The 23925-nt window shown below is 48.9% G+C and overlaps 1 protein-coding gene across 5 annotated transcripts in view; it reads right to left on the bottom strand.

Annotated features, from left to right (window-relative positions):
* The window catches only part of LOC102088480 (unconventional myosin-X-like), a 99005-nt gene that overhangs the window by 71514 nt on the left and 3566 nt on the right, over positions 1-23925 (bottom strand). For 2 of the 5 annotated variants that reach the window (XM_065069626.1, XM_065069629.1), the window contains exon 2: positions 6129-6227. Coding sequence is in view for 1 of the 5 variants with exons in the window: in XM_065069624.1 (XP_064925696.1) it covers positions 6129-6227; positions 20827-20847 (120 nt within the window). In the remaining 4 variants the exon portion in view is untranslated. Of the gene's footprint in view, positions 1-6128; positions 6228-13659; positions 13679-20826; positions 21013-23925 lie in introns of those variants that run through there. The other 3 variants (XM_065069624.1, XM_065069627.1, XM_065069625.1) reach the window with 3 other exon arrangements.

The following is a 23925-nucleotide window of genomic DNA, read 5'->3' as shown; positions in this document are numbered from 1 at the left end:
GTTTTTGTAGTGGTTCCTCCAGTCCTTTTCCTCCCCATTTGAGCTTGCTGGCCAGAAACCATACAGCACACTCCCTTCTTTTGCCATAGTTGCTCCCTCAGTTTCACTACTGACAGGGACAGATCAGTGCAGGGGCACTTGATTTTTACTGAAGTCACCTTAGTGACTTACCTTAGTAGGAGCAGGGCACCAGCCTCCAGGTGCACCAGGCCAGACAGGTATTGCACACTGCGCTCATGGCTGTGAATAACAGTGGCAGCTGCTCCCAGGAACAGTCCCCTTCACAAAAACACAGGTGGGATCACATCTCTGACTGTGGCGAGGTCAAGGAAGAGCTTATTCCCATTCCAGGTTTACCCTGCACTCTCCATAGGAGCAGCCAGAGAGTGTCTGGGAAAGGTTGTCACGTCAAAGGCAAATGAAGGCAAAGGCGATGACAAGCCAAATAAAGTAGGGACACCCTGTGTGCATGCCGGCATTTATGTATGTGACGCAGCTTTGAAAGTGTTTGTACAGTGACAGCTATTAACTTCCATCACTACTCTGGGAAGTGCCCTCTCCTCTGTCTATGCAGTTGCACTCTTTTTGCCTTAGTTGCTGCAACCTTATTCTTTCTGAAGTTTCCTCCTCCTCAATAACCCACACTTCAGCTACTGGGTCATCTTCTTCACCCCTTTTCAACACAGCTGAGATTATGTTACTGTTCCCCTCCACCATAGCCACATCCCAGCCCTCCTTTCCTCCTCCTCAAGCACGATGCTGGCATTTCAAAGAGTTATTTCAGTTCCTTCCCACTCTTGGATTCAACCGTGTACCATCTCCCACCAGCATTCCAAGCTGCACTAGATGGTAAGACCCAAGACAGACAGATGGGAAACTTCATACAGGCAGCCTGGAGAGCAAACTGGCCCACAGTAACCCTTGCAAAGAAAACTTGGGCTTTTCCCTCCCTCCTGGGGCTCTGGCCTCTACCTCATCCCTTTCCATCCCTTCCTCCCAGGTGCCACCAAGAAAGTGATGTACCCCACAGAGAATGAACCACCACCTATAGCATTGATCTAACTGTTTTCTCCTGCCTGCTTTCTCAGAGTCCTCAGGCTGCTGTAACTGCAATGGAGAGGCCAGCCACGCAGCTGCAGGCTGAAGACAGAATGGGGTCACCCTGCCCCCCAGCGAGCCACCCTTGCCAGTCCCCTGCAGGGAGCTTGCTGCTGCAAGTGTGCCGCAGGTGCCCAGTAAGCACCCCTTCTCAGCTCTGAGCCCGCACTCTTGCCTGTGCAGGGAAGGAATAACCTGGCACAGGATCCCTCTATGAGACCCCACAATGCCTGCAAAAGCCTGCATAATTGAAGCAACAGCTCTGTTCCTGCAAGGAGCTGGGGAGAAGCAGGCTCATTTTCCCAGGTGTGTTCATGCCAGGTCTGCACAGTCACATGGAATGGGGATGAGGACTTGGTCTCTTCCACTGCCCCACAGCCTGATCTTGCCAGCCAGCAGTCTCCTAAAAATACTTAGTTCATGCTGGTGAACAGTGTAGAACAAAGCCCACTCCAGCACACAGGCTCTCTCCAGGCCTCCCTGGTCTTTTCCACACCACTTCTGCACCTGGGTATCAGAGATGTTTGACTCTGCCAGCAACAGGACCCCATTCTGCAAGCATGGCCCAGAAAATTCATCAATATTTGTTTTTTTCAGAACAGAGGTCTCAGACACTTCCACAAAAGAACCAGGGGAGCGGGAAGGGAGAATGGGACAATTTATTTCAGGGCAGAGTACAGGCTGCAAATGCACAACATGAACTGGGCTCTGTCAGGAGCAAAACCACTTCAGCACTTTCAGACTATGAGGCAGCAAACCACCCTGGCTCTTTCTCTGCTGACTTGCACAAATTTTGGAAGGAGACAAGTCCAAAATGGTATGATGTGATCTTTCCTTACATCTGCCTGGCACTTACTCCTTTACCACTGCATTGTCAGCACTTGTGGCCATTTGGGCCAGAAGAGAAACATCAAGAAAATGCTTAAGGAAAAAGCTGAGTGGACAAGCGTCTCAAAAGATAGCAGGCAGTTGGCAACACCTGTGCCAAGGCGCTGCTGTGCATGAAGGATGATTATGTGATAGGTCCAAGCTTGTTTACCTGCTCTTGCAGACAACACAGGAGAAAATGGAACCCTGAAGAACAACAGGGGCCCTAAATATAAGAGTAAATGATTTGTAGGGATTAGACCATCACCCATTAAACCTGTCTTGAGCCTCCTGATTGGGGTTATTCAGTCATCCCTCCCTAAAAAACAAAAAAACCTGGTCCAAGATCCTCAGAGAGTTAAGCAGGTGATCATCCAGGGTCCTGGAGATAAACACACAGTGGTTTTTTTGTTCCCAACACTGTGTCAAAGAGTTTTCCCTGGGGAGCTGTGAGGTACAGGACACAACCATGAACCAAACATGATGAGCCTCCACCCTTAGAGCCTGCAAGATGCTGTACTGACCCAGGCTATTTCCCACCTCCAGCCACCCCAATAAAGAGGCTCTTGTTACCCCACTGCTCACTTCTGGACCCAGCAATCTGCCAGAAGAGCAGTCTGGAGGAGCATCCACCCCATCATCTTTTTCCAGGTAAGGTAAACCAGGCTGGATTCAGCAGCTTGTGCTGCTGAGCTGAGTATGATGGCTGATTCTGCCTGAAGCAAGTGAGAACACAGACAAACTGATCTCTCAGCAGAGCTGCCTCTGGAATATCCCTTTTCCAACAAGCTGATACTTAATCAGAAAGTTATAGGCATTAATAAGCAGATCTTTATTATTTGAGAAAACAAACAAACAAACAACAACAACAACACACACTACCAAACACACCAACACATCAGCTTTCAGTCTAACTGCAAACAAGTCATCAAATACTGCACAAGTACCTCACAACAAAGTCAAAGATTTCTATAGGCACTAAGGGTTCTAGTAAATGGGGTAATGTCAGGCTGGCAACCAGCCACTAGCGGGGTTCCACAGGGATCCATCTTAGGGCCAGCACTCTTCAATGTCTTCATAAATGACTTAGACTCAGGACTTGAGGGATTGCTTAGCAAGTTTGCCGATGACACAAAACTGAGGGAAGCTGTCAATACTCCCAAGGGCAGAGAGGCCCTGCAGAGGGATCTGAACAAACTGGAGAACTGGGCAAGCACCAACCACATTAAGTTCGACAAGAGCAAGTTCCAGATTTTGCACCTGGGACACAGTAACACGGGCGACTGTGGGACGAGATGCTGGAAGGCTGCTCCATGGAGAAGGATCTGGGGGTTCTGGTTGACGGCAAGTTGAACATGAGCCAACAGTGCACCCTGGCAGCCAAGAAGGTCAACCATGTCCTGGGGTGCATCAAGAACAGCATTACCAGCCAGGCAGGGAGGCAACTGTCCCACTCTGCTCTGCAGTGGTGTGGCCTCACCTGGAGCATTGTGTGCAGTTCTGGCCACCACAGTATAGAAAAGATATTAAGCTGCTGTAGAGTATCCAAAAGAAGATTATGAAGTTGGTGAAGGGTTTGGAGGGGAAGCTGTATGAGGAGTGGCTAAAGTCACTTGGTTTGTTCAGCCTGGAGAAGCAGAGACTAAGGGGAGACCTCATCATGGTCTACAGTTTCTTCACAAGGGGAGGAGGAAGAATAAGCACCGAACTCTTGTCTTTAGTGACCAATGACAGAACCTGAGGGAATGGCAGGAAGATGTGCCAGGGGAGGTTCAGGTCAGACATTAGGAAAAGGTTCTTCACCAGAGGGTAGCAGAGCACTGGAACAGGCTTCCCAGGGAGGTGTCATGGCCCCAAGCCTGACAGTGTTCAAGAACAGACTGGACAATGCCTTCAGACACATGGTGGGAACTGTGGGGTTGTCATATGCAGGGACAGGAGTTGGACTCTATATTTGTGGGTCCCTTCCAACTGAGGACATTCTATTATTCTACTTTCTACCCAGTGATAACATTTTCTTATTTTCAGGGTTTAGACCATGGTCATAACAAAATGACCAGGACTCTTTCCAAGCTCCTGCAATGGTCAGGATTAAGGCAAAGCCTGGCTGGCAGACAAGCCAAGATGAGCATTGCCAACCCGGCCAGGCTGAGCAGTGAAGAAATTATTCCTCCTTGACCTCAAATACATCCATTAGTGCAACACTGAGCACGCAAACAAAGCTCCCACCCAGCATCTAAGTTTTGTTTATCCATAAAGCATTCAGATGGTCTGTCTGGACTGTGGTTTCCAATCTTGGGTTTCATAAGTGTCAGCTCCTTATTTCCTCCCAGGAACTCACATTTCTGATGGATTTGTTGCTTGAGGTGTTTTTAAGGAAGTGAAAAATGGCAAAAGCCCTGAAGCATGACTGAACCTCTTACCTCAGAGCTGCCAGGATGCTGGGCTGCAGAAAACATGACAATACTGGATTTAGGGATCATAAAACCAGTCCCATTCAACTCAAAGTAAAATGAAAATGTTTTCATTTGAGTTTTCACCTGGGGTCAGACAGCCAGTCCCTGCTACAGTTACCAAGCAATGAAGGCAGCCGGTGAGGGAAGCACATAGGGTAGCTATTGTATAAGGCACTGAATAAAGAAAGCCCTTTAATGATCACCATGAGCTTTTTCTGCATATGCCATAAAGCACATGCTTCTTCAGCCTAGTAGTTTCTTTTTTCATGGAGGAAAAACCCTAAATCTAGCTTTTTTTAGACCTCTGACTCCACCCAGCATTATCCTGTGCATATTTTCTAGCATGAACACAGGCTGATAGTGGGTGCAGCCACCCAGCTGGCTCTGTGGTGGGATTTCTGGTGTCCTTTCAGAGGTTCCAGGTGGGTTTGGAGGATTTTCCAATGCCACAGCAGTGTATCAGGAGAGAAGGGAGCAAGTCTGGGAGAGCCACAGAAGTATTCACCATTTGTTGACCCTCCGCAGGTTGCTGTGTTACCTGTGATGAATGCCTCCATGATCTCTTAAAATGACTTAGTGACTATCCCACACTACCAAAATGAAGCAATTCCTCAATAAAGGATTTGAGAGACTAGAGTGACCAGATAGAAAACCTGTGTGTCTGCTAGGTGAGTTTCTGTCTCTGAGAAACGAATCAGACTCTTTAAAAAGCAATAATGATTGAAAATCTAGCCTTTTCAAAACTAGACTGAAAAATGTGACAGTCCTACCACTGGCTGTCTGCAAGCTGGAGTCCTAAATCCCCTTTTCTCCTGCCCCTCCTTTGTTTGCCAGGTAAGAGGCTGGAAAAAAAAATAATGAAAAAACCTATCCAATTTGCTGTAAGAAAGCATCTGCCTGCAGGATGGTTCACCTGAACAGCTGAGCAGATCTAATTGCTCACTGCTGGAGGGCAGAGTCCTGCCCATCTCCACATCCTCCTCCCAACCCAGGCACCAGTTTGACTCACTAAGAACCTCACTGAAGGCAGTGAATATTTCTTCCAGGGTTAAGGAGCTGAACTGACTCACCAAGGACTTGGATGATCCCCAGAGGTCCCTGCAGCAGGCACGCCAGGGAACAGGGAGAACAGGGCTGGAAATCGGGCAGGAGAGAGGCTTGTTCCCCATCGCTGGCAGAGCTCTGCTCCCAGGGGAGCTCAGCTGCCTTGTTGCACTGTCCTGTGCAGAGCTGCTGCTCTCACACTGCTCGCTGACAAGGGGAGTTCACTTCCACACGCCCCTGACCCAAAGAGCTGATGGCAAAAGCTGCTGAATTAGACTGTGGCGAGCACAACAGCCCCTGCAGCAGCACAGCTTGCGAGAAGCACATCCTGGCAGAAAGGGCTGCTTTGTTGGTGGATCTGCCTCCTTGCTATGAGCACTTTGCCAATATAACAGTTTCATTAGACTGTCAGTGCAACTCCTTCAAAGGTGGCACAAGAAAAACCAAGCAAAGTGAGGTGGACAGACAAATTAATAGAAGAAAGGGAACAATCTTCTCTTTTTAATCCTTGTTAGACCTTGGGCATGGTTTGTAACAGAGCTGGGTCACTTTTCAGACAGAATTTCAGCTGATACATTTCCTTTTAGCATGAAGGTCACACAAGACCAAGAAGTCCATCTTGCAACTTGGCACTGGCTACAGCCTCATGCAAGCTTTACTTACCGTGCCATAATCTGAGGTGAAAAGCACGTTTCCATCGGCACATGAGCCAACGGTGCATGGCTGCAGCTGGTCCTGCTCCCGCAGCCATACCCTGGCACCCTGCAAAAACCAGAAGACCTCCCATTAGAAAGAACTGGAGCCTGTAAGATCTGCACAGGGGGTGCAAACACCCAAGGAAAGCTGGGGGAAGCTACAGGATTCAGAGGCTACTTCCAATCTATAGCTGATTAAAATTTTTAAGCAAGTCTTACTTACATTTTCAAAGAAACGGGTTTTGATTTTTTTATTGCAACAGGAGAAGAAGAAAAAGCAGTTTTAAATGGGATCGTGCAGAAAACATAAGCAAACATCATTTTTTATAGAGTCATGGAAAAATACAAACATGCAGAGTAGTGGCTTTGACTGTCTAAATATTTTCAAACTTAGAATAGCCAGTCATCAAAAGTCATGCTATAATAATAACAGAAAACATAAATAAAAATGTTTACAGTTTCATATACCCACACATAATCTTAAGTCAAAATGCCTCCAGAAATCATCAGCATCAGCCAAGTAGACTTTACAGAGCTTTGTTTGCCTCTCTTGTAAGAGTTTCCTTGGGTAAATGACATTACTTGAGTGTTTCTCTGATGTATATATACACTGATGTATATATACACTCATTGATGTATATATGAAGGCCCTGTTGTATATACAGTTTCACACACACTACAAGATCTTAAATTGCTCAGTGTCTCTCAAGACAACCCTGAGCACAAAGGCAGGCTTCTGGTTACACAAACACAGGGATGTGCAGGGCAAGCAGATCTTGCAGCTCGCCTACCAAAAGAGTACAGGGAAAATCAGTTTGCTGGATTGGCCTCTTCTGCCTTGCTGGACCCTGGGACCTGGGACAAGGGACAGAGCAGGACCATGAAGGCAAGTCAGGGAGAACGTGACCTGCAATTGCGCAGAGTTAGGTATAATGTTGTACTGCATTTCAGTTATTGCACACTAATCTGCCCCATGTCTTTCCACAGAAATCACATAAACTCTGCTTAGTAAGTATTGAGAAAAAGCAAAACTGCTGGACTGTTGAGTAACGTTAAGGCCATCCTGCTTTTCATTGATTCATAGACCTACTTTCTTCCTAAATTGTTTTCTGCCCCTAAGTTATTGATTATTAAAGCCCTTCCTATCCTCTTAAACCCATCAGCCCCATTAGCTCTTTGCTTATAGGCTCATTATGTTTGAAGAGATGCAATAGTATTTCTATATTACGTTATCCAGAATGTGGAACACTAATTCTATTTTTAATGATTTATTTTAGTTTAAGTGGGGTTTTTCTTAAACTACTTTAGTCACTTTAAACACTTCAGTACTCTACGTTTTCCTTACGGTAGAAGATACGTCTATTGGGCAACCTCTGGTCCTCCCAATAAAGGAATAGGTTTTAACGACATTTTTTTAAAGCCTATATAATTCTGCTTTTGCTGCTGTGTTCTGCTCTAGCATTTCCACAGCAGGCAGATTCATTTCCCCTCACCAAGAGAATGTAAAGTACCAGTGCCTCTGGTCAGTACCTAAACCCAAGGACGGAATGCAAAAATGACCCTCATGGCCAGCGAACAACCACAATAGAACAAAATGTTTTATGTTGCAGATTCAAGTTTCAAGATCCCAGATAGGTGGTGAGCAATGCACTGAACACAGATTTTAAGGAACTATATTAGAGCTCTTCATGACATCCTCTTACATTTTAACTCTTGATGCTTGAGACAAAGTGATCCGAGGCATTTGGGCAAGACATTGCTGTTGAGAAATCATCCATTTCCCAAATCACATTTTGGCAATCTTACACAAACATACAAACAGCAATGAGTGGTAGCATAAGATCTTTATGCTGTTTTCACCAAAGCCTCCTACTGCCATGGTGGTAACAAGAGCAAAGCGTCACAAAACAGCAAAGTTGTGTCTGGAGTTCCCAACAGTGGGATGAAAGAAAACCTTTCCTAATACACTTCTTGTTAAAACTCATTCCCATTTCAGTGCCTTCAGACCCAGATGCTGTGGCACACATACACAGACCCCCCAGCATTGGGAGTGTGCTGTGCTCACAGAACATGCATGGTCTGTCCCTGCAGAGCGGGGGGTCCAGATTACACACACTTTCCACTCCCTGAGCTCAGAAATCAGTTTGGAGATGGAGGTGATTGGTAGCGTGACACACAAGAGACCCTCCATGGGCATGAACACTGTTATTTATCATGTACTATTAAAGGGAAAAAGAGGGGAGATGGACAATGAGAGCGCTCTTGTGTCTTCAACAGCTAGAAATTATCAGAAAGTCCAGACTGACCCAGACCCCTTTCCCAGCAGAATTCCATGTGCAAAAGTCGCAACAAATACTCCCAAAAGGAAACCTGGTTCTTTTGTACAACATTGCACCATTTCCTATAGACTTAGGGCAGATCCTTCTGCGTGCTGCTAAGGAGTAAAAAGGAACATGGTGAAATTCCCAGGCACCGTGGTATTTCAGCTGTCCAGAAATACTTACCTCAGTTTACTTTGATGTTGTAGTTGTTTTTACAACAGCAATTGCCTCTGCCGAGTAGAATAACTGCACCCATTTATGTTGTTTTCAAAAGGAACATCATGCTAAGACAGGCAGAATAGGAACCACAGAGCAAATAATTATTGTAACTTCTGCCCAGCATAGCCCCTATTTCCTGAAAGGCTGAGTTTTTTTTTAGTGCATCTCCTTCCATCAGCCCTTTTTCTCTAAACATTAAATTCCCCAAGGAGCCCTGACTAAGTGCAGCAACAGATGGTGACACCAAAGAGACTGCCCTCACATCGCTCCCCTCTCCCGCAATACCACACATTTCATTGATCACTTGAAAGGATTAAATTGAGCAGAAAATTTTCAAGAACTGCGAGGCAGCAAGGCTGAACTTCCATGGGAGAAGCAAGGGCAGCAGAGCAGTGCATGGCATGGTGCTGCAGAGCAGCGACCTGCCAGCTCCGCTGGGTCCCAGCTCCCACAGGCGGTGGGAAAACTCCCACTCTCCAAGCACAAGACCAAAAACCCTTCAGTTTTCAAACTGGGATACAGAAGGTCTTACCCACATCCAGAGACAAAACACTTTAACAAAATGAAGCAACATGCAATCACTGATTTGAAGAGAACACCTTAAAAGACAGTTAAGGAACTAAGGAACAGCAGAGTGATGATTTTGTGTAGTCACTTTCTATCAGATAAAGCTGGATGAATGCTGATGATACAGTTAACTTGAACCCCTTCTGTGATGAGAATATCTCATGCCTTCACAATTCTTCTTTCAACTGGTTTATTAGGGGGTTGTTTAGCAACAATAGTAGGTATCAAAGGAAAGAATAAATGTACAGAGTTCCCGTTCCAAGAGTAGGTCACTTGGATGTTAAACAAACTCCCAGAGACCAGGATCCTCATTCCTATGGCCTCAGTGACAATCTGTCCATGAACTGGCCTTGCCACAAAACACATAGCAAAGCACAATCCTGAAAACTGATCCCATAACATTGGGTTATAATTTAGGAAATAAAGTTGCATGCATACCAAGATTATTGTTTCACCAGTGCTGCCTCACTCTCATACCGTGCTGTCTTCCACTGTGTGGTAAACTCTAAGATGTCATTTTTCTCTGTTCACATAACACAGGGCACTTTGGAGTCCTTGACTTGGAAATAAATAACATTTCCTGCTATCCAAGATATCAAGAAGTCAGTTGAAGCCACTGATCCACTGATTTCTTTGGCCTTCTGTGCTTTCTTTTCTTTCTTTTTTTTTTTTTTTTTGTTTTTGTTTTTTTTTTTTTGTTTTTTTAGGGTGACTAATACCAGCAGTTATCTCTTGCATTCATGCAGCTCTATCTGCATCTCAGTAGATGCAGCAGGCTGTGAGGCAGGAAAAGGATAAGGGACCATACTCCAGGGAAAGGGTGCAGAGGCAGACAGAGCACACAGTCCTGACTGCAGACACAAAGCACTCATGCACTAAAGCAGAATGTGTAACTATCAGCGGATGCACCATCCTCATCAGCTATTCAGCTACTGACGACAACGTAAGCTCCAGAGAAGACACAGAACTCTGTAGCTGCAGGTGCTTTTGCATCTCCACAGCCTCCCAGCCCAACACGAGACACTGTTGTAGGAAAATAGGAAATTAGGATTTTAGGCCTATATCAGTGTTATAAGCTGTGCTGCTAAGGCTGAAAGTCTCAGCTTGTCCCCTGTACAGTCCTTACCCAGAACCACGAGCGTGGTTACCTTATGCTTGCTTTGTACCTTTAGTTAAGACATTGATAAATACTATTCTTAGGGTTGCTGATTTCTATGCTAGACTGGTGAACTATGGATAACAAATGAGACAGGTGGAACTTCAAAAGAAGCTAGCCCTGCGACTGATGACCTGTCGTTCTGTACTTGCCAAGAAAGAAGAAGTGGAACCTGCAGACCACTGGAACGGAAGGAACCTGAGGATATCGACAGTGATAGATATCGACAGTGATAGACAGTGATAGATTTTGCTTAGTTGCATAATACCTGTTAGAACCCTATATAATGACTAGTTATACTGCTGTATGATTGTCACTCTCTGAGGAGGTGACCCAACGCTGCTGTTCCTGTGAATCTTCTACAATAAATACTGCTCAGAGTAACCCACAAGAGTTCGAGTCTCTACCCAGCGCCTACCTACGACCTTTTTTTCAGACACATTCAGGGGCTGACATGAGCAAGCCATTGCTCTGCAACTGTGCCATGCTTCAGAAACAAGTCATCACATCCTGCTCTCCTCTTATATGTGTAGTCTGGACTACCCTTGAATCTTCACGTCTCCCCAGGACCTCCTCTGTTCTGGAAATGGCTTCCTCCCAGGTACAAGTGAGAAGTGAGAATCCAGCTATGCAGGATTTGAGGACACAATTAGCAGTGCTGCCTCCCTCTGACAGCACTCAAATGCCCCATTCCTCCTCCTGCACAAACCTGAACAACTCCCAAAGGTAACATGCTTGGCAGGGGCTACAGCCATGAGTGCATTCATTTTCCAGGAGTTATTCAGAGAGGGAAAGTGCTTTTGGTTTGAAGACACCTGTCCGTGTACTCAGTTGTCCACTCTTTTCCCATTATGAGAGGATTTCATGATGTTTTCTTTGTGAACATAGTTCTCAGGCTCCTGACCAACCTGCAAACACAATACTACAAGAGGCTCTTGCAGTACCTTGGTTTGGGTAACTATCCCCAATCACTGCTGTAGCCATTCTGCAAGGGGCAAGGATGTCTCAAAAACAGACCCCTTTGCACTCTAAGTCTGAGACAAAAATCTCTGTGGGTGCTATATGTTTTTCAGCTATAAGTACTACATATACACATACCTTTATCCTCCTGGTACACTGAGGCTGTTCAATGGGTATTAGGCATCCAAGCCTCATGTTTCTCCTGGCAGTGGATCCATATGCTCCTAGGCTTGGAAGCTGCATTGTGCTAAGCCAGCTCTCTTCCCAGCCTCAATAGGCTTTGTGGTTGTAAACCATGCAGCAGAGATTGGTCTAGAAAGGCCCTTACAAACCAGACAAAGCCAGGATCCGGTTTCAGCAAATGCACTTTTCAACAGATTGATCTACATGATCATGAATAAGTGATAGGACAGATATAAAGAGACTTAGCTAATGGATACGAGACTTGGGGGAGGGGGAGTCCCTGACACCCTAGACCCATATGGGAAGGAATGCAACCTTGCCATTTTTCTGATGTGAGGCTGAAATGAAATCATACAGCCAGTCCCTGGATTATACCTCATCAGCAAAACCTGGACCAGCTGCTGGATGGGAGGGGGAACCCAGGAGGCCACAGGTAAGAGAGAGAAAGAAGCAGGAACAGCTGAGTTGGCAGCAGCCAGCACAGAGCATCTGGGAAGAGGGACTATACATGCAACAGCAGCAGGGATAACAGAAACAAAAGTCTGCTTCTTGTAAGGCACAAGGATGACATGCTGGAGAGTAAAAAGGGATTGGATTTCACCCAGGAAGGTCCTGTGCTTCCTACACAGTAGCCCACTGAGCCTAGGCAGCCTCTGCAAGACAGCACAGCTCATGGAGCTGAGCACAAAGCTACAGCCTAGGCTGAGCCCATGACTCAGACTAGTTCTGCCAATTAACAGACCCATTCTTTACTAATTAAAGGGCAAAGCCCTCAGTCTGCCAGCAGCTCTGCGGAATAGCAGTATCAGGAAAAGGTTTGTGTGCTTTAGATAATCTAAGAGCAGCTTGTCACTTCTGGTCACTTATGTATGTGCACTGCTTCCCACCCCTCTTTTGCCTCCCCCTCCCATCTGTTCTGCGCCTCTCTCCTCCCCCAGTTTGGCTGCTGCACAGCTTCTCTCCACTCTCCTGCACATCTCCCATCTTCAGATTATCCCCTAGGAAATGCCTGGTCCTTGAAGGTAACTCTTGCTCCTCTCAAAGGAGCAGCTACCTGCTACAGCCAGCACATCCTGTTCTCCCATGCTTCACTGCTACCCTTTGTTATAAGCACACAGTGTACAGAGAGGAGGAGGCAGGTGGGCCTCTCCACTTTCTCCAGGCTCAGTTTGAGATGAGCTGACCCAGCAACTCCACCATGGGCAGCGGAGTCAGCACCCTCCTTGAGCAGAGCAATAGTGTTACAGAGTTTGCAGCCATGAGGGAACTTCCCATCAACCTCAAAAAGGCAAGCTAAACTTCAGTCCATCAAAGTCAGTAGAACTGCCCAGCACCACTTCCATGCCTTCTCTGATAGCTCTTCCCCACCTAAAATTTCAATTAAAACAAGTCATTCCATAGGATACATTACTCACAGAACCTGGATAGCTACAGATGTTTATTCCCTGCCTCCGAACATCCCCAACACAACTCAGCTTTCCCCCATCTTCTCCATAGAAGCCCTGAGGAGGAGACAACATTGCACACACAACAGCCCAGCCTGCTCTGGCCCCAGCAAAGCTTTTCCTATCAGCTGCAAACAGAGCAAGTGAAGAGTTGTCCATGCCCTCCCCATAGCATGGGCATTGCTTTGGGTCTCCCTACCCTCCTGCCACCAAATATATAGTGAGGCAGCTTCCTTGTAGCTCCCTCCCTCTCAAATGGAGCCAATGGCTTCAAGGCTGAAGCTGGGCTGATGGACAGCTGAGTGGCATCCAAGGTCCACAGAGGAGAGCTCAGGGCCTCAGGAAGCCACGAGGATACAGCAGTCTGTCACAGAGAAGCCAGCTCCAGCTCCCTGCCTCTGAGCAGCCACCGTGCCATGCATTTTGTAAAAATCTCAGATGAGAGCCCTGAAACGGTATTTCTTCTGCAATGTTTGTTATGCATAATTTGGGATTAGTTCCAGTACTTTTTTGCATCTTGCCACACCCTTGACTCCAGTAATTCCCTACCATGTAGAGTTCCACCATCTACTTACTCATTACATGGAAAAGTACACTTTTTAATCAAACAGTTTCATCCCTGTGAAGCAGAAAATCCCTTTTTCTTACAGTCAGAGGTGAAGGAAGAGAGGAGTCCAATCCACCTTCTCTGTCTCATCCATTATTTTCTGCTCTTTTGCCATGTCTCCCTCTATTTGCCATTTCACTAATAAAGTATTCTCAGGTTTTTCAAACTGTTCATGTCAGGTGTTTTCCTAGTGTTTGATTGTCCTCGGTGACTTTCCCTCAAACGCCACATGGAAAGCAAGTGGGGTGCCTCTGAGCTGGAATGCATTGTCAGCCAATCTGAAATAAGAGTCAAAGTGGGGAAAAAAGGGGGAAATAGCCCATGTAAGTAGGAAATTGGGAGACAATAAAGACAGTAGCATCCATGTTTCACTATTTTCTCTTCTAAAACCTTTGGGGACAAAGCCCTGTGCTGGTAGCAGCACCCAACTACTAGACTGGGATGACAGCATTGTGAATAACAGTGGAGACATGCGTATGTTTTTAATAAACACCCCTGGAAAGTACCCCCTTGCATCACACTGAGATGCTGAAGTGTTTTCCCATATACTAGTAAACAGAAAGGACACAAAACATTTTAAAAATCAACAGGTCCAAGAGTTCCCAGAGATCTGTCCAACAAAGTTTCTCACCAGCTGATACTCATTTTTTACAAGCCTGCTAATGCTGAGGAAATTCCAAGAGACTGGAAGGGTCAGAACGTAAACGATAATTCCACAGCCCCAGTGAAAATACAGCTTTTCCAACTTAAAGACACTCTAGCTTTAACTGTCGTCCAGTGCCAGCTGCCACATGGAAAGAAGTCTAGTCAGAAAGATTTCTTTGTTGTTTGATTAGCAACCAAGCGCAGGAGATAAACAGGACAGTAATAGACTCTCATGGCATTGCTCTTGTAGAACGCAGTATTCTGATAAAAGTCAGCCCTTGAGGAGCAAACAGCATCAAAGGGATCTCAAAACAGTTGTTATGAATGGCGAATATCACAACTAATTGAGGGAGTTCCTAACAAACCTCTGCAGAGACAGGGTCAGTACTATTTCCTTTTCTCATCAAGGATCTGAAATCAAAAGCAGTGCTGACGGTACTAGCAGATGCCAACATCTGGTAGATCAGTAAGTACCCACAAGGATGAGACAATCAGAGCACTGTGGATTCTACAGTCCACTTGTTTGAACAAAATGGGATTAAAATACAGCTAAACTGAAAGGTCATCTTCAGGGGAGGAGGAATGCAAGGAGCACTTCAAACGGAGGAATGTCTTCTGGAAAGTCACAGACCCAAAGAGGATTGCAAACTGCTGAAGAGGAACTCCCAGGACATTTGGTTGCAACACGAGCTGATGCGTGTCTGGGATGTATAAACAGGAGCAAGGAAGTTTACTGCTTACTTATGCTTTGAGGTGTAAGAAAGAAACCTCCCAGAGAAAAATCTAAAAGACACAGTCATTTTTGCTATTCAGAAAGACCCCTTGTAATGCAAATGTACTTGTGAAAATGTTAATGTCATTATGTAGATTTGCCAGAGCGAGGGCTGCTATATCTAGCCCAGACACTGATAGCAGGGGGATCACAGCAGCATGTGGCCCAGCATGGGCTGCAAACCCCACCTCGGTCCCTGTGCACTCAGCTGACTGAACCCTGCTGAGAGGACACTGCTGCCAACACCGAGACCACTGCTCCTCTACCTGCTGCCTGACTTTTGTCAGCGACACGGTGCTGGAAAATAATTTCTTGCAGACAGAGAAGTTATTTGGGACGAAACAACTCTCACGAAGCAGAAGAAAAGTAGGACCAAAAAATGGATGGAGCTGCCAGACGCTTTAGAAATGAAGCAGGGTTTATTTTAAAACGAAGTTGTGTAACCACTTGAAGAAACTGTAAAAAGCAGGGCATCCTCCAGAAATAAGAAGCCTTTCCAGAAAATGTGATTCAGCCAACTCTTCATCATTGGCTCAAAACACAGGTAGCAGGAATAATCAGGACTAATACATAGCCCTGACCCTAACCTGAATTTCAACCTTCTCATCAAATGCAGTGATCACTGTATCTACGAGAACCCGCACCCCTGTTTCAGTTGTGAATGATAATTATTGCATTTATAATGACAGGAACCAAGAGCCCCAGATGCCGTGCCAACTGGTGCATTGCAGACAGGCCCTCTGTAGGTGCTTTTCCTGGGACTTGCTCTTCAGCACTGCAGAACTGTGTGCAATCTCAGATGGAGAGGAGGACACAGAACTGCAGAGCTCAGGGTAACTGGAGGATAACCAGGAAACACAGACTTGCAGAAGTTTCAGTCTTAATGATCACATTTAAATAGCTCGCACATTCTCCCTACAGCAAAATGGGAAATAAGAAATTGTGAAACATTTGTGATTATTATCTTAAAAAAAAGTGAGGCAAGAAGTGACACCAAAGTGGTACAAGGAGGGTTTGGAGGCAGCGCTGGGGCATCTGCAGACTGGCCGGGGACACCCGGTGTCCTTGCACTTGCGGCTCCCACCCAGCACTGGCCCCTGCCCACCCTCACACCGCTGATGGGATCTGACAAGGTTGCAGCTCACGCAGATGAATGACCTAAGGAGAGGGGTAATACAGCTCCTTCTTCCGCCAGACACATCTTCATGTCACCTTTGACACAAGAGCTTTCTTCTCTGCAATTGCTGCCCCAGAACAAAGCGGCTCGCCCCCTTCACCCTACATCTGCATTTGTGGAGATGCAGCTGGGACAGAGGATTATGGGTGTAGCAACATCCATGCTACACTGGCCCCATGGATACCTTCAAAGACAGGGGTACTCCTCTTTAGCCAAACTACGTGGGCTACTTAAACAGAGAGGGGTTGCTCTGTTTGGTATTGACTCAGCGAGCATTACATTCACAGCATGGATTTAACAGTCAGCATTTCTCTGTCTCTTCCCAATCTTTCCAGATCCTCTTTTCTAAGAGGTCACAATATTCTTGGTAAACTAAGATGAGGTTGTCAGGGAAAATCAGCGAAGCACATGATCCTCGGGGGAAGAGAGAGGTTTGGTGGGAATACTCCTTCACAGAGCAGCTCCACTGCTGAAGACGCTCTATTTACCGTTTCTTTCCAAGATGGCATTTTCCTAAGCCAAGGTTTGTTAACACACGAGCACTCAGCTCACTGTTATCTGGAAAGACAGCACGTCACTCATGGTCAGCATCATCCAAGTCAGCTGAACCATTTCCCTCATCTCAGACAGGAGCCTCTGGAAGGATTCCCCGGGACATCCGGCCATGCTCCTCTCTCACAGGAACCCCACCTTCTCCCAACTGCAGGGAGCGTGGGGAGGGCAAACCAAGCTGTTGAGAAATCCAATCCAGGATGCCATGTGTGAGCCCTCCCCATCCAGCACAAGCTGGGCTCTCTGGGGACACTGATTTCCGAATGATGGGGCAAAGCATCTTCAACAGAGAGCTCAAAGCTTGTGAGAATTGCACGTGCAACCAAAAACAGGCCAGTCCTGTACCTGCAGCAGGAGGCAGGCTCCACACTGCAAAGATGCATTTGCAAAGTCCCTTCAGTTCTTCTCCTTACTCATGTACTCTGCCTGCAAATACTCACACACAAGTTTACAACAGGTCTAAGGAACTATCAGATACCTGGAGGACAGCATGTACAACTGAGTATCACATGGTCGGCCAAGGGCCACACTCTGCAAACTAACTGATGGCTTTGTGCAGTAGTCAGACACTTCCCAGTTGCATCAAGCAGTCAGCACACCCGTGCAGCAGCCGGGGCAAAGATGCCAGAGCAAAAGAGACCTGGCAGAGCTGCTTGCTCCCCAGCTCAGTCTGGGGCCAAGAAAGCAGCTCAGATGCATGTATTGTGACAACTCAGTTAGCCCTTGTACTCCTCCATGAACTTGACCCTGAGGCTCCAAACTGGTCTGTATGTGTCCTTGAGGGAAGCACTTCCTCTACCCACTCCCAGATGTCCCAGGCCACAAAGAAGAGTCAAGCTGTAGCTGTGGGACAATGTGGGGCAGTAAGCGAAGACCAGGTCAAGCTGTAGGAAGGACAGCTCAGACCACCACAGCCATGCAGGCCATATGCACAGGATTTCCCCTGCCTTTCTCTTTACCCTTAAGGACTTTGAGGCATTTATTTTACAACACAGCTGAAAAGCATTGCATTTTACCAACAGAACCATGAGAAAAACTGTTTAACACTTAAAATGCCAGCATTTCTAGGCCAGTGGCACATGAGGAAAAGAACAGCATCTGTGACTCCAATGGATGCTGCTGCTCATCAGTGCAGGCTGACCGTGGGTCCATGCCAGCTGCTCACTCCAGCTGGAGAGCAGAGGTATGGGATGGGATGGGATGGGATGGGATGGGATGGGATGGGATGGGATGGGATGGGATGGGATGGGATGGGATGGGATGGGAGAAGTGTCTCCTTTAACCCTGGCCACGACATTCCTGCTCCTGCTGGGGAATTGGAGAGCGAGTCACATCCTCTGTGTCACCCCACATCCTGCCCACACTCCAGACACGTAGGAAAACTATCATCTGTCACTGTGCCACAGCCATGGCCCCTGGGGCCCCTCCTCCCTGTCTGGGCACAGGACTCGCTGCAGCAGCCAAGAAAGGAGACAGCAGAGCGCACATACCATCTCGGCTCCTATGCTCATACCCAGCTGGAGCAAAGGCATCATCCACCACATCCCTGAGCCATGCTGCACACCAGACCCCAGATGGCAGAGGCACACATCTTTGTGCTGTACTGCTTGCTGAGGATGAAGACTTTCTGATCTGGCCCACCTGGGATGCCACAGGGGAAGGGCAGTAGCAGCATGCAACCCACCAGCTTGCTGTCCCCAGGATTACCAGTCAGAGAAGGGCATGGCACATGGGAAGCCCTTCAGCCATGTCAAGTAGACACGACTGGCCAAAACTTTTCCTTCCTTGGTAGAGCCACGACAATAAGTAGGTGGAATCCATCACTGAGCCACTTAGAATAGATAAACTTCAAAGAATAGGAACTCCTTTGGTCTCCAGCATGCCGAGGGAGGACCTAGGAAAGCTGGGAAGACACATGGCATCCCACCTAACCCCAGACACTAACCACATTGCTGAGCATGGTATCTAAATGTTGCAAGCACAGCATGGGAGCCTGCTAAGGCAAGACCAACAACGTGCTGGAGTTTAAGCTATTCATTGTAAGGCTTGACATGCATCCCCTGGGACAAGCTTGGCTTCTGCTGCAGCAGAAAGAGGTGGAGCAACTCTCTTCTGCTCAGGCATTGCCCTCCCACCAAGAACCCCCCATGGAGAAGGAGGAAGAGTGGCTGGGGTGCAGAAAATGCCAAACATTCCCACTCCAGGGAAGCCACATCCCCACTCCCACCCCCACTGCCTTTCCTGCGAAGCAAAGCTTGATGCTTTCCCATGTACGCTCGCCTGGGTTCTCCAGCCTTGGCCACCTTGCCTCACCAGGGTTTAAACCCATGATTAACAAGAGATGTAATGCTCCTGGAGAGTCCCTGGTTTCAGGGCTGCCCCTCAGTCCTTCCCTGGAAATCCTTGTTTCTCCAAATAATAGCAGAATAACGTCTGGACAAGTGGAGCTGGACAAAGCAGGCAGTTCTCTGCTGGGTGCTGCTTGACAAGACACGCACCTCTGGGCATCCCCTCTCCAGCCTCCGATTCCTGTCAGGCACTTGAGGCTCCTCAGTGGCTACTCCTGTTGCAATAAACCAAGAGGTTCCTCCTGATGCATCGATGGGCATAAAAGCTCTGGTGAAATGGCCCTTTGGGAAACCCTGGCCTCCATCTGATTAGATACAGGCAGCCCAGGCTTCCAGGAGCAGCAAGTTAATCAGTTAATGGCTGAAAGGATCCTGGGTGATGTGCTGTGCCTGCCGCGGGGCAGCCCCAACCACACAGCCCCCAGGGCAGCCCCTCCTTCCTCGATGGAGCCAGATCTGAGAAAACATCTGTTCTGATAAAGAAAGTGCCTCACCGGGGGAAGGGGCAGGCCTGAGCCCATCAGCTGCTCAAGCCCACTGACAACAGGCTGCTCGGGGGGGGCTGCCAGTTCCCTCACCACAACCAGGACACAGTAAGATCCAGACACTGGGTTTAATGGTCTGGAAATTAAACGGAGGTTGGAGGCAGGGGATATCTGATGTGCCTGGCCCCAAACAGGAGGCTTTTGGAGTTCAGCCACAGACCTCAGGATGGTATCATCACCCCACAGTGCCTGCCGTGCCCACTGCCAGTGCCATGAGCACAAGCTGTCACCCATGGGGCCAGTAAGGGCTGCCCAACCTTGCACTCATCTACCCCTCACAACCAAAGGTGGTGTCAGGCAGGGCTGGAGACCTGGGTATGCTCAGGCAAGGGAAGTGGCAGAGAGAATTCTGGGGAATCTGGGGTGTGCATGGCACCGGGACCACTTTCATCACGTCACTTTCCCTGTCCCGGACAGCACAATTGCCCCACATGGCTGTTGCAAACCCCCAAGGAAAGGGCACTGCAGGCACACATGGGACCAGAGCCCACATCTAACAGGTATGAGCCTGGCTCCAGAGAAATTCGTTCTGCCCACCAGCGTGAAGGTGACTGGGCAGAGGACCCAGGCGGACGCTCCCTCCTGTTTCATGCTCCCCAGATCCTCACCGGGCTCTGGCCCGGTGCCACGTGCGGCGAGCCGGGCTGTGACATGCACACACAGGCAGCAGCAGGCTCCGGACCCTTAAGTCGCTCCAGGGGATTAAAGCATCATGCGAGCCGTCTCTGGGCAGCCATGACTATCATGCGACAAATCCTCTCCTGCAAGCAGCCCTCAGCCTGCATTGCTGGAACCGCACATCTCTCGGGTTCTGGCTCCCGTAACCCGTTCAGCTCCTCACAAGGGCTGCCCGGAGCCGCGTTGGCTCTGGAGAGCAGCCGGGGACAAAACCCGCCGTGTCTCAGCGCTCAAGAAAAAGTGTAACCGGGACTGCCATGGCGAGGGGGCAGCGGGGGGCGGCGAACCCCACGGGGAGCGCAGCATCCCGCCGCTCGGGAGGCGCACCCGGCCCAGGGCAGCGCCCGGCAGCCCCGAGCCTGGGTACGGCACCGTGATGCGCGTCCCACCCCTGCCGACCGGCCTCCGCCCGGCTGCCCCCTCCTTCCCCAGCCCCCGGGCAGGGACCACCCCGCCGCCGCCACTGCGTCTCGGTCCCCGCCGCTGCCCACCTGGCAGAGAGAGGCGTCCATCTGTCTGGCCCCGCACCGGGAGCTGCCGGCTGGCTCTCAGCGCCGCATCGCCGCGGCCGGGCAGGCACGACTCGCCGGCCCCACGCCGCCCTGGCTCCGCCTCGCTGGCCGCGGGCAGCCAGGAGCGGCCGGGCCGCCCCGCTCCGCCCCGCTCCGCCCCGGGGCGCGGAGAGCGCGGCCGCTGCGGCTGCGGCGGGGCTGGCCGGCGTGCGTGTGCTTGAGCATCGAGGAGCAGGGGAGCTAGCCACGCTGGCTGGGGAGGAGCCAGCATCTCGAAACGGGGGTGCTGGAAAGGGTCTGGGGTTCGAGAGCTCCAGTTGCGCTTGAGTGGTCGTGGCCACCAGCGGACACGCAGCGGGGAAGAGGGACCCTCTCGGTACACAGCAGCCAAGCGTGGGGTTTGGGAGGACAATTGATGTTATCTGGAATAAGAAACGTTTTGGGTTTGGTGTCCCTTCAGCAGGTCAGTGTAGCGTCATACAGTGAGAGAGATTGTTAACAGGAATCCTGACAGAACTTTAAAATTGCATGTCTCAGATCTGGAACAGGTGACATACAGTAAGAGGCTAGGTAAAGTTTGTCAAAAAAAGTATGGCCAGCTCATAATGCACGAGTACCTACACTGTGGGGAGGTGATTTTTGCCGTAGTAAGAATCATTCATTTATTCTGAAAGAATGAAGGAGAACAAACAAAGGAACAGGGGAAGTTTTTTGGACTGTGAGGGTTTTTTTGGTGAATAATGCACTTTTTGAACTACTTAAAAGACATGGGGTTCTGAGGCAGTATTTTGTCCAGCCTCTGCCAAAAGACAGAGTCACACCTAGGGCACTGCAACAGACGCCTGTCTAACCTGTGACAACTGCCCCCACCAGCCTATTCCACCTTCGCTATCTGGACCTTTTGGAAAGGTTTCCTAATATGTGTCACTATCATGTATGTATCCTTCTGTTCTGACACCAAGTCACTGAGAGCTAACCTGGTCGTGACTATATAACCTCTTTTGTACTTGTGCTGGATTAGCTAAATCTACATCACTTTCCCTGTCTTATGAAAACATCATGCAAGACGGCACCAGAAGCCTGGCTACAGTCCTCATCTCACATCTAATACTTTTATCCGCAAGGCCAATTACCCTGTAAGTGAAGGGGATTAGATCAACTCAACAGCGATGTGTCCTTGACAGTCCCCTCCACAGCCACACATTCGTCATCAGGCTGTTTCTGCCACAGTCAGCCTTCTACCTGCAGGAGGAACATTCCTCCTCCACTACTGCTGCTTCTGCGGACCATTTTGGCTGTCCAACTTTTCACTTCTGAGTGATCATTGGAGTGCTGTGGAGCTCCTCACAGCCATGGGAAAGTTGAGGAGCACACCTCTCCTTTACCTCTTCCGCCCACCTTCCCGCCAAGGCTGTCCACCAGCAGGCATTTCCATCCCCAGATGTTCCCTCCCAGACTTCTCCAGTGGAGAAACTTTGGCCGTGGATTCTGTCATCCAGAGGTGGTTTGCCCATCAAGGCATGACCCTCACAGCTGCACATCCAGGGAGATCTGACAAAGAAGTGGCAAGCTGGCAGCAAACCTGTTCCCAGCAAACACACCAGTCAACCCAAATGCACTCATCATAAACCTGGGGACTTACTCTTGTTTCCCAGGCCAGGGTCCTTGTGAGAAACCTTTCCCTTTCCTGTTCATTGGTTCCCAGAGGCTGCTGGAAGGCTGTGTTTATACACACACACTGTGGAAAAAATGTCTAGGCCCATAACTGCTGCAGTTTTAAGCCTGGTGACAGCAGTGCAGCCCATGTACTGCTGGGCTGTAAGGAAGCAGTTGCTGTTCCAGCCTGACAGATCTCCCTGCAGCTCTGAGACAGGGTGCTAGCAGACTCTGGAAAGCCCAGGGTGAGGTAAGGAACCAACCTTCAAAAGACAAGGTTTTTAGTGTTAAACTACTGTCGAGTGACACCTTATAAGACAGCAGAAAGTGACTCGACCTCATGCTCAGAACAGAGTAACTTTCCAAACAGTCCAGACAGTAAGCGTTGGATTCCCCAAACACAGTAACAGTGACTGATGCTGTCAGCCCTGTGCTCCATCAGCCTGGCAGGAAAGGTGGCATGAATCTTAATAAGAAACTTATGCCTGATATTTGCTCCTGTTAATGGATTAAATTATTAGTCCTATATTCACACAGCCCAGCTCAAAACGCTGATGTCTGAACTGTCTCCTAAATCTCTTTGGGTGCCGCTCACTGGGAAAGGGTGGCTACCAGCTTCTGCTTCTTTGCAGAGCTTTGATAAGCAGGTGAGTGCTGACTTGCCATTGCTTGCCACCTGGATGCTGCCACCACCATGTCTGGCACCTCACTTCTGCCACCGCAGCAGCTCTGGGGCTGCCTGCCACATCAGTGACGTTTTGAACCTGAAACAGTCAATGAAGATTGGCATGAGTCCCATCACACAGGACAAACCCAGGACCCCTTCCTGCCTCAAGGCTGCCTCCTGCCCCAAGCCTGGAGCAGCAGTGCTGCCTGCATGTTTGGCAGTGACAGCGGCAATGCAGTGAGCTCCCAGCCTTCCCGCCAGCCCAGAGGCAAATGGCACAGAAACCAGGGTGACATGACTGTTCTCTGCTTGTCGGCAGAGAGCTGGGCTGTGGCAGAGCCAAGCCAGGGCAGGTGGGTGCTGGGGGTTCTGGGTGATGAGCTATTCCTTCATCCATGAAAGGAGCAGCCCTCTGGTGCTGCAGGCAGCAGAGCCCCGCACCCAGCCCTGGCGGCAGCAGACAGTGAGTCAGCTTCCTGCTGGGCTTTCCACACCGAAGGAAGGTCGGTGGAGGACTGGCAGGAACAAGCCGAGGCAGGAATTCCTCCTGGACACCAGACAATATCCTAATTTCCTCCTCTGCCACAGGTCTGGCACACAACTGGAAGGCAGGCCAGTGTGCCCCTGCTGCGGGCAGTGAGCATCTGCCAGGCTTGCTCTCCCATCACCTGCGAGGAAACGAGCTGTGACACCTCGGCTATGGGTGCCGCCTCCCCAACGGCTTGTCAGAGCCATACTCGTAGGGTGGGGAACTG

The sequence above is a fragment of the Columba livia genome, chromosome 7 (assembly GCF_036013475.1).
Source record: "Columba livia isolate bColLiv1 breed racing homer chromosome 7, bColLiv1.pat.W.v2, whole genome shotgun sequence".
Classification (NCBI taxonomy): domain Eukaryota; kingdom Metazoa; phylum Chordata; class Aves; order Columbiformes; family Columbidae; genus Columba; species Columba livia.
The sequence above is the reverse complement of the archived record's forward strand: the minus strand, read 5'-3'. Positions and strand labels throughout refer to the sequence as shown.